General features: G+C 41.7%; 2 protein-coding genes across 2 annotated transcripts in view; one reads left to right on the top strand and one right to left on the bottom strand.

Annotated features, from left to right (window-relative positions):
• Positions 1 to 12,321: 12,321 nt before the first annotated feature.
• Positions 12,322 to 13,703, bottom strand: part of T265_12712 (hypothetical protein) — a gene marked incomplete at both ends in the record, with an annotated part of 7,199 nt that continues 5,817 nt past the window's right edge. Inside the window, one exon of the mRNA XM_009165062.1 lies at positions 12,322 to 12,500. Coding sequence (XP_009163326.1) covers positions 12,323 to 12,500 — 178 coding nt within the window. The remainder of the gene's footprint in view (positions 12,501 to 13,703) is intronic.
• Positions 12,335 to 13,703, top strand: part of T265_12713 (hypothetical protein) — a gene marked incomplete at both ends in the record, with an annotated part of 7,191 nt that continues 5,822 nt past the window's right edge. The window contains 3 exon segments of the mRNA XM_009165063.1: positions 12,335 to 12,379; positions 12,385 to 12,474; positions 12,890 to 13,025. Coding sequence (XP_009163327.1) covers positions 12,335 to 12,379; positions 12,385 to 12,474; positions 12,890 to 13,025 — 271 coding nt within the window.

The following is a 13,703-nucleotide window of genomic DNA, read 5'->3' as shown; positions in this document are numbered from 1 at the left end:
AAATACGTCTGCCGATCTGTACTTTTTGGATGGTATCTCCAGGTAGCGTGCACGGTGCTCAGACGTGTTTAGTTCGTTGCCGCTTCTAGGTGTGAAGGCTTGGCCGATTGTCCACCCTTCACTTATATTTTCTACCCATTTTTATTTATTTATTTATTTATTTATTTATTTATTTATTTATTTACCTTCCCACTTCCGAGGATGATGAAACCTACTTATTTTGGTTGACATACGGATATTTGTTGCCCATGCAACATCACAGCGCACTTGTGATGACATATCTAGTTCTCCACAGAACTCCTTCCAAAGTATTGGTTCTTCCACAAATCCCCCTAGCGCAAGCTGCGCTACGTTCAATTTGAATACTGTCCAATGGTGGAACTCCGAAATTTTATACCCCCTGTTCGGAACTTAACAGTCACCTCAAAATGTCTTGATTTAACGCTGGAAAATGTTGCTCCGAAATAATTTTTTCACCTCTTTTTGCGTAGTTTCATCTTGAAATGACTTCAGTTGCCCACTGGTAGCCATGACATGAACCTTTTATCCGTTTTAAATTGAGCAATGATCTACAATTTACTAGTTAAAACCAGTAGGTAAACATTCATAGTTAAAAACTTTAAAATGACGACCCATCAAGAAGGGCTCTAAAATTGATGCAATTTGGGTAAAAGTGAGTTCGGATCAATTCGGATCATTTCATAGAGTGTATTGCAGCTGAATATATAGAAATTTCAACGGTGTGCGTAATAACCGCAAGTTGTTCTTCAGGCTCACCACGAGCCTTGGAATTTGTACATCACACGGTGGACTGCCAAGTTCACCGCCCCCTTTCGAGGTGCAACTTGTCCTCTAAGAGCAAAGTTATTCATTATCATAGGGGAAACATCGTTTAAAGAGGGTTTGGTTAAACACAAATGAGTTGACGAACATGTTTTTGGCAAGGTCTTTTCAAGTCACACAATTGCAAACGTTAGGAGAGCGGTATTTAACATATTTGAATGAGTATGGTGTAAATGGACAGGAAATCGAGTGAGACGACATTGGCTACCTATCAAAGAACCATTAGTTCAGGTCACCAATAGGATGACTTGAGCTAGTCAGCGCGGGGGGTGCTGTAGTTGTGTGTTCAGCACAAGGTGCATGTGTGAGGGGAGGGGAGTTGGACCATGGTAAGTACAACACACGAACAAAGCGTTTTTGCCGACAAAGGATCGGGTAGCGATATCGTATGGCGATAGTTTCAGCCACTGTAATTGTGCGCTGCTCTACTCATCTGGGTTGATTAGCCGGCGCCTTGTAAACAACGCGGAAACTTTGGCTGGGTATCACGTTGTGTGCAGTGTCAGCTAAATGTTGCACCGCAGAGCTGGTTATCGTCCTCCTAGTTCCAGAAGCTAGCCAGGGTGGATTGTGTTCCTTCATTCTTTGGCCGAGTTGCCTAGTCGTGCGTCCGATGAATTCCGCTGCACAGCAGCAAGAGAATGAGTAAACTAACATATTTTGGGCGTGGACAGGCACTCTATCCTTGAGATTAAAGGGACAAACGATTGCTGGTGAACCAGGTTTTGAGTGTTGCTGCCGGGAAACCTTTGTTCAGACTGGAGGGAAAACTTCCGTTCAGTAGATCGGCCGGTATATCTCCCTTAAACGAGAGGCTAAGGTAAACTGGTTTCCTTCCAGCTGTGACTGTGATGGTGTTTGCTTCCTCCCTGTTCACATGCTTTGTAATAAATTTGTCGGGGAATCGACTGTATCTCAGGACGTTGGTGAGAGTTCGGAATTCTTGTTCCAGTGCATCCTCAGAGCATATTTTCTTCGCTCCGTCAGTTGGGCTATGGATCAGGTTCCGTTTGTGCTTTAGTGGCTCGAAGCTGCTAAAGTTAATGTGTTGCGCAGACCAAGTAGGTTTCCGGTACACCGATCGCTTCAATGTGGCATCGTGACGTTGGTTGGTTGATAAAACCTTGACCGGCATAGCTTCTGTACCAACTGAGAATTTCTTGATTTACCAGAGAGTAACGCCAATGAGATGCATGGAGGAAATTAAACGTCACTGGTGGTCTTCCACACCATGAATTCAGGGTTGCTTCAAAACAACACGACCAGACTTATATTTTCCATGGAAATTGTTGTACTACAGGTGTATTTATTATTTATAGCACACATGAACATACATCGCTTACATAGGGGTGAATTTAAATCGCGCTCAGGTCTCAAAAAGACTCTAAGAATAGACCTACACGGTTTCGTGCTTGACTCAAATGATCCACAAATCGTTGGTCTTCTTCTCTATTTTAAGCTGATAGTTTGTCTGTCATATGCTAGCTTAACGAAGCCAAGTACTCAGATGACAGGCACTTCATCGGGTATTGGAGAACTGGAAAAAACCGTCATTAGGCACATCTGACTTGATTACCGACAGTGCAAATTGCAACTCACTTTTGAATTGCTTTAAGAAAGAGAACAATGAAACTGACTTTGACAGGTCCTCCCACACCACACCGGTGTGAAAAAGAGTTGGTGGTGCTGACACTGTAAATACCCGTGGGACTTAAGACTGGACACTTTTCCGTAATTGCCTTTTGGATGAACATTCTTTTGAACGACGGTCCAGCCGGAGTATGGTGTGATTTTCTAGTGTCCGTAAGCTAGTTTTACTAGAAATTCTTTTCTTACGTTATCCCAGTTCACCACACAACAGTAGTCTGTTCTCATTTCCTTTTCAGTTAATTGTGGTTGCGTTCAAACTATGCTCGTTCACCAAACCTGGGAAATCTGTAAATCGCTTGTCAATGTTTTACCATATCCATCTGGTGCGTTTAAAAGTATGGTCACAAGAGAAAAGCGTGCAATATTATGCGAACCAAAAAAATTTAAGTAAAACAGTATCAGTTATTTCAGTGATCACATAAACCAGATTCATTTTCATGATAACCGGATACCAAACAATATCTGCGTACTACGAATCCGGTGACCATCCACCCAGTAGGCTCGAACGCGACGATAAAACGCACCAGTTGAAGGTCAAGGATGAATCAAAGTTGTGTTTGTGAATGAAAAACACGTCAACAAATGAAATATGACTCAAATCCATACGTAATGTACCACTACCCCTGAATTTGCTGATAATTCTTCGGCAGCCCATGACCGGCTTCACACTTCTTGGGGCTCATCCGTTGGCGCAGCCCCCCGTTTCCGTCAAACTTGTTCTCCTTGAAACCAAATTGTTCAAAATTAGCGAAATGCACTCAGTTGCAAACAAATCTGGTCTTCCGAGAGACTCGCCTGGAACTCATCTATCTATCTACCTACCTATCTATCTATCTATCTATCTATCTATCTATCTATCTATCTATCTATCTATCTATCTATCTATCTATCTATCTATCTATCTATCTATCTATCTATCTATCTATCTATCTATCTATCTATCTATCTATCTATCTATCTATCTATCTATCTATCTATCTATCTATCTATCTATCTATCTATCTATCTATCTATCTATCTATCTATCTATCTATCTATCTATCTATCTATCTATCTATCTATCTATCTATCTATCTATCTATCTATCTATCTATCTATCTATCTATCTATCTATCTATCTATCTATCTATCTATCTATCTATCTATCTGATACAATAACCTTCCAGCTTTGAACACACGAGCGTCTGATCAACATTGTGATCAAATTGCAGTCAAACAGGATAGAGGGTTACATATCTTCATCATTTGGGCAACTGTTGGCGGGCTGCCAGAGTGATGGCTTTGTTTTTGCACAAATTAGTCATAGGTGGGCTAAAAGAACGCACATTTGAGACCAGCATCTACTGTTTAACGAACGTATCAACAGTACCTCGGTCACGGCTACACGGTCCCACGAACAATGAATTAGGTGACGTGAATTTCCATCATCCAATCAGGAGCTGTTCTCGCTGAGGCTCGGTTTACAGCTTCCCCAGCGATCTATACCACATTTGTTTTGCATCAACATAAACCCAGAGGGCGAACACAGCTTGCTGCATCTCAAGATTGAAACCCCTGAATCCGACTAAGGAATATGCATAAAACTGCTGATTAATACTGATTTTCAAATTCATTTTAATTTAACCGAAGAAACCCGAGTCCTAGCTGAGTACCTCGGTTATAATATCCATCAGCTGAATATGCTACGCAAAGGCCATATAAAGTTTTATTTGGTTCAAGGTAGCCAGTTTTGGTTATACTTTACGTCACATTGATTTGTTCTTTTGAGTGGATACTGAAAAAAAAGGATCATCGATTGAAGACAATGTTGATCCGATCTCTGTATGTAACCAAGCCAGTAGTTTTCAAAGTATACAATTTTTTGCTTGAAAGGGTTGTACACGACACGTAAAGTTTGCACGTTAATTGTAGAGCAATCAAGCAACAGTCAGAGGAGCATGCAACTCAAACTGACGTTTAAACTAGTGCTAAACCAGCCATATACCTTCAGTTAACATATCGCACGTACCAAAGCTCATAACGCTGTCTCAAAACACCATGGTCCCGAAACACTATCTCATTCCACGACATACCCGGATATTCGTTTTGCCTTTAGGACGCGGTGGAATCTGGCTTTTGATCACATGTTCTATTCTATTTTGGTTTGTATGAGAACCTACTCATGTACTCTCTTCAATACATGGAGTTCCTGGATTGAAAGTTTCGTTAGCAAACCTAAAAACATGCCTGGAACCGGAAATTTGCCTGGTGAAACCAATCGCTACATATTTTTACCGTAAGAAAATCCACCGAACTATACGTGCGACTCTTCTAAAAACATTGTACACATGGCTGTCTAATGCATGACTTTACTATGAACCAGTAAAGCAACAGTTTCTCTTTGTTTAATCAAAGGCTGCCGACTGGCTGGTATGAATTGTGTGCTGGTAGTCTAGTTCAGAGCTTTGCCCTTTATCCAGGCGCATTTATTCTTGTCAACCAAAGTGAGAAAGCAATGATCCCAAGTTTTTTCTGTTGTCTGAACACTGAATGCGATGGTTTGGCTGCGTCAAGCGTGATCCATTGGTAAAGCGCTCACTTCTATTGTCCAGTTACTGGGTCTCAACCCTCACTACTATGATGGAGAGTTCCTAAGTGGTTTGCGAAAAATGCAGTGAAGGACCGTCAAGAACATCAGTTATATGAGCACACACATTCTGCACAGCATCGATGAATGTAAAATCAATTTGCCAGGGCCTGTTTGAGGCATTTGCATATCATTTACATATCACTAGATCTCCAGTTATGTATACGTTGAATACAGCGACATCTTTAGGTCTGTACTGCCTAAATTTAATTCAGCTGGCCAAAAAAATTCAATAGCAATCACCCGACCGACAACTACAACTATTTTAGGGACTTTAGCGGCTGATCTCGGGAGTGTTTGAAACTGATCAACGATTGCTTACATTCTTGGTATCCAAAACATAAAGCAACCTTGAATATTTCCCCAACAACTAACGGGTGAAAATAGCCCTTCCCAGGATATTCTGTTCATGTAGGATAGAAGCAAAAGCCGGCCAAACTCGCTCACTTCTTTCACATTTCCAGGTCACATGACATATGTTCAGTTTATCAAAATTTTCTTGTCTGAAGTGATCTAGGATACAGTTTGTCCCAGTGGATGCTAACCACTTTCTTTTTCTGCTAAACGACAAGCCTAACGGAAAAATATCCTTAGCCTTTATACGCTACAGACCTAGGTATACACTTTTTCATACTGACTGAAATATAGTCCGCTCCACAATGTCCGGATATAAATTTTCATTCTCAGTTGCCTACTGTGAGACTCCTTAGTTACTGTTGCCATAAAAACCATGGCTAGCGCTGCATTTGCATTTTTACGATCAGAGTCCAAAAGATTATTCCAATACTATTCTGCGCAGCATTTCGGCTGGCCTACGAAAACCATTATTCCAACTAAATGGGTAATAAATTGTATAAATATGTATTGCCTAGTTTCTAAGTTCATAAGTCTGTCTTTCACTGAAACTATGATATGCAAATGATTCAAGATTTGGTTCGACTTATTTCTTAACCATTTCGCGGCAGATCGGTAGTCCACATAAAAAACAGACGGCCAAAATTTCCCGGCCACCTACGCGGGTATTTATTAGTTTGTATTCAAACGTTTCCTTGCTTTTTTGTGACTACCTACACTCCCTGTAAAGCATATCGTAATTACATGGGTCAACTTTTGGCCGGGTTATTCCTTAACAAAATCGGCGTGATCTCATTATCTCTTCTGATCAAACCTGAGGACTATTCCATCCATTAAATTAGGCGTAGAAGATGCCCCGTTTAAAAGAGTTTTTAATCAAGCAAACCAGAAGACGCTAGCGATTTCAGCGCAAAAATGAAGATGTTTCAAAGACAATTTAGAAGAAAGCGACGGCGTGCTAAGAGCTAATTTTGCCTATTCTTAAAAGACGTAAATTGTTACCCAACTTTTTTCTTCCAAAGTTAACCAAACGAACCATGGAAAATTTAGTCACTCATGAAGACCTAAGTGCTCTTGTCAGAGTAGTCATCTATAAACCTGGTCCTTGCGTCATTCGTCGTGTTCACAGACCCACGAAAAAAGCGGATTTTAGCCTGGGAACCTAAATAAATTTCTGCACCAGAGCACGTTCTTCAGCAAAATACGGCCGACAGCTCATCTAGGAGGACAGAAGACATGTCAGAAAATATATTTTGTAGAAACTGTAAATTTACAATATCTAATCCAATATCTATGGTTCTTACGATCTAAAAAACTAAGTGAATTACCTAGTTAAATGCCTACGTACCTACCTACCTACCTTAGGTATGCAGCCAGCAAGAGCGGTTTCCGTATTAGCTGTTTCGAGTCGAGTCAAACGCACATGGGTAGTGAGTTGATGAAATCTCAGATCTATGCTTATCGGTTCGCACCTTGACACCACCATCCACCTAACAGATTCTCAGGGTTCATTGGTGGTTTATCGCATGAAAGCAAAGAGCTTACAAAATGCAGAATTTGGAGATTGAGCTAGTTCACGCCAAAAGGCCGGGAAGCTCTCTACATCTCTTTCATCTTCATTGGGAACCACCAGCAGTGCTAACCTATCCAACCTGCAACCTTCCGGTCAGTGGCTGGACGCAACTGTTCGGCCTTGAGAGGCAGACCAGCAGTATGATCAGCTCTTACTTGGAGAGCTTACAACGTCACAAATCAATCAACCACATGAAGCATATTACCTGGTCATCAATCGGCTGTCTTCTCCGGTGCAAGTATTGCTTCTCATCATAATTTGAACAATTTAATGTTCCATATGCAGATCACTAAATCGACGATCCGTGTTGACTTTACGCCACAGTTGGATCAGAATTAACGAGTAATTTTGAATCAGTTGAAATACGTCTCCCAGGTTCCACATGTCTGGAGAGCAAACGCTCGTTGATACAATACCGTTCCCAAATGAGGGACCAAACTGTCCAAATTCCCTTGGAGAAACGCAGGTTGCGTTCGCTTTCACACATCTACTTTCATCGCTTTTTGCCGCTGAACGTCTTTGACTAGAAGCCACTTCATATTTTTTTCTTCGTTTCCGAATCGTGAAGATACTTATCCCCGTCGCCATATAGGAAATCTTCTAAGCTTAGCTTTCCACGCGTCCGGTATAACCAGGATAGATTTTATCTTTCCCTCCATTCACTTGCACATATGTTCCGAATCCGTGTGCTTTCCGCCGCATCCCGTACACAATTATGTCCGAATTCCCTTACTGTCTATCTCACGGATTATGTCTCGTCTGTCAGCGTGAAGCAATTTGTCAACTACATGAAGATTTGTGTTATTGGTCGCAGACTTCCTGCAACCTTGCGATTTGCTTTCATCGACAGCTCTCTCCCTCTTCTCCAAAATTCTCCGTTCATCTGTGCGCAATGCTCTTATCAATGGCGCCATCTCCATAGACACTCAGAAGACTGCAGACGACGTCAGCCTTCCTGTCTAAGAAAAAATATTCTGACTACAAGTCAATCCACAGGTTGTATTGTAAGGATCACATTGTCGGCCGTTCTCACTAAAGATACAAAACAAAGAGTTTTAACTAGCTCAAGTTTCTCCACCGGAATTCTTCCACCCTTTCATGTATGTAATACTGTAGGGAATAAAACTCCATGTGTGAAGAATTGCGGGGTTTTTCCGAGCCCAAAAAACATTGTTAGACTCTGTTGTCACTTGACCTTTTAACATTGGTCTGATCACTTGTACAATACAAGCAAAATGTGACTTCAATCGAATCTTTGTAGCTGATCGGAATAACACATTGTATGGCAGCCTGCTACACTGCCAGCAACAGGTGGCAACAAAAACCAGCCAGACGGAGCCATGACTACCCTAGATTGATCAAGTGGGTAGAGTGCGAATTACTGAACGGGAAGGTTCGTGGTTCGAATCCGACCTCCGCCACTCGACTTCCCCTGGCTAGGCCTGGGCAACCTGGCAGTATCCCAGCCCTCGCGCTTCCTACGGGTGGTATGGCAGCTAGGCATCGGAGGGGTGTTACAGCTGAACGATTATTCATTATTTATTATTAGAAACCAGCATTCCAGAGAAACCTATGGAGTTTCACAACAATTCTATCAGATCAAGGGAATCACCCTCGTAAACACAAAGGTTGGAGACTTCTTGGTTGTTGATCAGGTGGCCGTTGATCTGTTTTCCTCGTCACCTTACGAGGAGATATCTTCAATTCGCAGTTTGTTGGGTGGGTTGGAAACTTCTGCTTACTAAACTACTACTAAACTGGAAGATCCATCTTATCCCAGATCTTGATTTAAACCCCCGTTAAGATAAACTGGTTCATTACTGCAATTATACAACCAACATTAGTGGCTCACCAACAGGGGTTCACAGATATCCGATGGAAGGGACTTCCCCGGGCAACCGGTGATTATCATTTCACACACGCCCTCCAAAACAACACAGTTTCAAGTTTATCAGGGAAACTATCAGAAGATTGTACACCGTTGGATGTGGTTGTCTCTGCTCATTACTGGAAAAGTACAAATTGCCGATCTCAGCGGAGTAAATTCACCGACGAAATCATGACGAAGTTCACCGTATCTTAAAATTAAAGCACTCCTTAGCATACTAAATCGATCAGTCTGTGGACTGTACACGGTCGGGATACATACACCTCAGATAAAGGAATTAAGAAATGTTTGCAATGTTTGCAATGTGCCAATTTCGTTCGTTGGAATTTTGTCTGTTTCCGGTGGCATGAATATTTCATAGACCTAACTAACACGACAGACTTAGTCATCACTTCTTCAGCAAACCAGATATTACTACCATAAGTAGTTTGCGGTTCCTGTAGTCATATTTGAAACCACAAACCACTCCGAGAATGCTCTAATTGCCGACAAAGTCCATTCACTTCCTCTATGTGGTCTATCTTCCAGGAATTAATGAGTTTCATTCTCTCACGAAGTTGTCTTAAAATAGGTTACCTCACACTAGGCCAAGAGTTACAACTTGTTCACCCTTCAGTTGCGTAGGTTGTCTTTTGGAAGTCTGTAGAAGAAACTCATAGTATGGCGGTCCTCGTGGGTTAAAGAGATTGTAGTGTTTTATTAACTGAGAACATTTATGATGTAAATGGCGGACAAGCACGTTCCTCCACAATGGAATTTGATTCCACATTTAAACCTCGTTCCTGACCAGTAAATCTTTCAGAATAGCATTTACGCCATTCTCGAGAGTTGTTTACGTAGTGAACTCATTTTCTTTCAGAATATGCAACAGAAATATACTTCAGAATGAAATCAGAACTACAGTCAGTACGCATCGGGCTTCCTCAAAACACACCAAATAGTCATTGAACAAACCGGCTCCCGTTGGCGGGATTTAGTCAGATGTTAGTTTGTCCAAAATATTGATTTCTGGTGACCAAGTATCTCCGCGCATCTCGCCGACAGGCCTAAAAAAACAAAAAATGATTAGCTGTGGTGATGGCTGATCAAACTTGCACAGATCCTTTGCGTGTTTGGGCCAAAACAACCTTGGGCCATGAGGCCAAGCTGAATCTCTGTCTGCCTAGGAAAAATGGCTGACTTAGTTTTTCATTATTTCGACGAATAAGACTGAACTGCCGGATACCAAGGCAGTCCCCCGATCCTGAAATACAAGCCCTGAATGGTCCTAAAAGCCTCGGACAACCAGGAAAATGCTACCTTTGTCCTTCCATCCAGCATATCCATTCAAAATGTAGTTTAACGCTCTTGGCCATGAATGTGACTGAAACTACATTTTTTACTGTGTTACGCTTTTTCTGTGGAGAACTAGTAAGACAGCCAATTACTTATCGCATCCCAGAACTCGTATACAAAAATAATACTCCAGCCAGATATTTTATTCAGTGCTCAACGGCTTCTGCAGCAACAACGCCTGCAATGAGTTTTATCCATGCTTTGCGTTATCACTTTGTAGTCCGAAAAATGTGCAAATTTATGAAATTTTGTATAAGCTTCTCCTGACGGGATTCGATAACTACCACATGTAGGCCATACCTATTTGTACAATCTCAACAGAACGTCGTAAAACGTAGGGAGTATACGAAAACAGAGGGCATCACACTCTGTACAACCCTCAGGTGTTTTCGCAGTCACCAACAAATGTTCGTGTATCCAAGAAATTCATAGACTGACTAGGATATACTTGACCAACTGTAATCTCCTACAACTTGGATTTGGTGGAATTAACGGTATTTTGAATGCGTGGCACACTTAGTTCAGTTTCTATGACCTTGAACAGAACTCGTTGATTTAATTCACTGGCCACCAAAAAACATCGCGAGTAAGCCGTGTTTTGGGCTCTTCTTCCTACTGTGCTCTTCTCCTCTCCAGTACTTGTGAAAATTTCTAAATCGAGAGCCAGTCTATCTGGAAAAGGTTGGAAACACTGCACAGACGGACATTCACGACTGGTAATGAAACAACGGACGGTGTGCAGCTGTTGATACGAACTGTTATTACTTAACACATAGACATAGAATAGAGCAACTCATTCGTCAATCACGCAATCCACAACACGTGTTGACTGTCTGCCCTACCGTAAACGTTCCATTTTCGGACTTCCAGTCACGTTTCTGCCCTGCTTATACTCAGATGGAAGAACAATCCGCACGATTTTTAACCCTTTATCTGCGAAATCATCACTTGAGGAGCCAGCCATGCCGTGACTTGGTGAGGTGCGTGGAGTGAGTGAAAGTTAATTGGCGTCATATCCCAACTGTGAGTTAACCAGAACGCTTAACAGCCTCCCCTGGCTGAAATGTTCAGAATTGAATTGCTGGCTAAAAGCCTATGAGTTTGAATTTTCACGTTGCTTTGTGGGAATCACATTGCCGATAATTTACAAAAAGGATGAAACAAGTGTACAGTATTTCCTGATATTTCGGCATAGATTTACTTCACTTTCATGAAGAAGCTCAGTTGAGCCTTCAGACATCGCAGTACTGCATCGATTATCCGAAAGCAGGGCTGGTCAGAAGATGGCAAATTTTGATTGTTTGGTGATAGGAGGGAACTTCAGAACTAATGCTTCATTGAATAGCCGAGTTGAATTTACTCGAACCGGACTAAAATCAACCTGGTTTTATTTCAAGAGTTAGTATGCACAGTGAGTACTACCAAAGTATCGCACAAGATATTCTTGAATTTCGTCCAAGTCCCGATGGAGTTGAATGGATTGGAAACTTCGCACAAGATGGCGATTTTTTTACGGTTACGGAGTGAGTATCTTTTTCTCAGCTTAGAATAAATGTCCACTGCTATCTGGCTCCATTGTGGATTGGAAACTTCGCACAAGATGGCGATCTTTTTACGATTACGGACTAAGTATCTTTTTCTCAGCTTAGATTAAATGCCCTGTGCTATCTGGTGCCATTAAATTTATTCCACCCCATTGGGAAAAAAGAAGACCCACTGTATTTGAAAATAGCATACAATACTCATGATAGTTCATGGAATTTGCATGGGAACCAAAATCCGGAAATATTTTGGACAATCAAAAAATTTGGGAATCAGACAAATTATTCTGATATATTTCTAGGTTTCCGTTCTGGGGTTTTGCGAGGTAGGTATTTTGTTCATAGTCACACCATTCTATTTTAAACGGTCGTTCTCCTATTCGGGCTTAATTATTCCGGTGATTTTTCACACCAAAGGGAGGCACTCGATTCGAAAATTATTCCGGTGATTCCACACCAAAGGGAGGCACTCGATTCGAGCTCCGGTCTTATCAGAGCTCATCAGCAGTTCACATCCAATAGCCATGCCGGGATTTGAACCCCGGACATCTGCCTTGCGTGACGAGCGTGTAAGCACTACTCTCAATTTTCACGTCTGAACGGGCGAACGTGTTCACACTTGAGCGATGCGATTGGTGTGCCCGACTCATCGAACGGCGACCCAGTAACTGTCCTGGTTGTGACGATCGACTAATCCGCCAGTCAGGTAACGTGTCACACGCTTGAACCTACTGAGTAACTTTTTGGTTGCAGTTTTGGGGTGTTGCGGGATAAGTATTTATGAAAATATGGTGCGGCATAATTTCGTCTACTCACGTATTGCAAAATATATAGCGACATAATTGTAGCAGAATATCAAAGCATTGAAGGATGCGTAATCAAGACTTGAAAGTTCAGACAGATGCTGGTTCTCATAAATAAATGTGTCCGTGACAGGTCAGTTTCTGGAGTTGCCCATCATCGTTTATTTGGTAGGCCCACACTCACTTTGTAAAGAGACAACAAGTTCTTCTAAATACAAAAAGCATTGCTGCCCCGCATAGGCGTGTTCGGTCTCGTTGATATCTTTATTGCTTCAGGTACACTCTGTGGGGACTGCGAATCTGGAAAAAGTTCAGCAATTTCGCGTATGTGCTTACCTTGCAAGTACAAAGCGTCGTACTTACAAATCAGAGCTTGGGTTAGGCAAGTCCCTCGGTTTAGACCGTATCAAATGTGAGTAAACTGACACTGTGTGGGGAGACTGAAATAGCGTTCCGGATGCATGCAAACACCCCATACTTAGTCAATGCACAAGCAGTCACACACATTTTGGCTTCTGGAAAAATGTTCTCTCTTCTAGACAGACTACCAGCATTTGAATCCTCTGGGTTTATTTTACTCTCCCTTTCAAGACCAGTCACCTCATAGCAAAGAAAGTTATTGGCAGAGCCATTTCGATGCTGTCCACAGTCAAACGATTGAATTGTCCTCATATAACACGGCTGGCAGTTGTGCGCACGTATGTGAAATGGTCAACATCGTGAGACTGATAATCAAAAGTTTGCGTAAATTATCTTTCTATGCTTGCATAGTTAACCCCTATTATGGTTTCTAGACTGCTTTGAATTCGAAATCTTCATGTTTTAAATGGAAGTCAAGTTTAACCGAATGCTTCGAAAAGTAACTAGGTCCTGCATTAGAACTGATGACTATCCGCTTCATTCGTGCGTGCCGTTAAACCGGGTTTCAAGCCATATTTATGTTGCCTAGATACTGTGAAATATTATTATTAGGATTTTGTGTTTGCTACTGGTTTTCCTGCTCGGCAATATATATTTTATGATGATTCCGCTATCTTATTAGTATTTGCAAACACACTGCCACCTAATAATAATATTTCACAGTATCTAG

The sequence above is a fragment of the Opisthorchis viverrini genome (assembly GCF_000715545.1).
Source record: "Opisthorchis viverrini unplaced genomic scaffold opera_v5_11, whole genome shotgun sequence".
NCBI classification, from domain to species: Eukaryota; Metazoa; Platyhelminthes; class Trematoda; order Opisthorchiida; family Opisthorchiidae; genus Opisthorchis; species Opisthorchis viverrini.
Note: the sequence above shows the minus strand (reverse complement) of the source record. Positions and strands in the feature narration are given on the sequence as shown.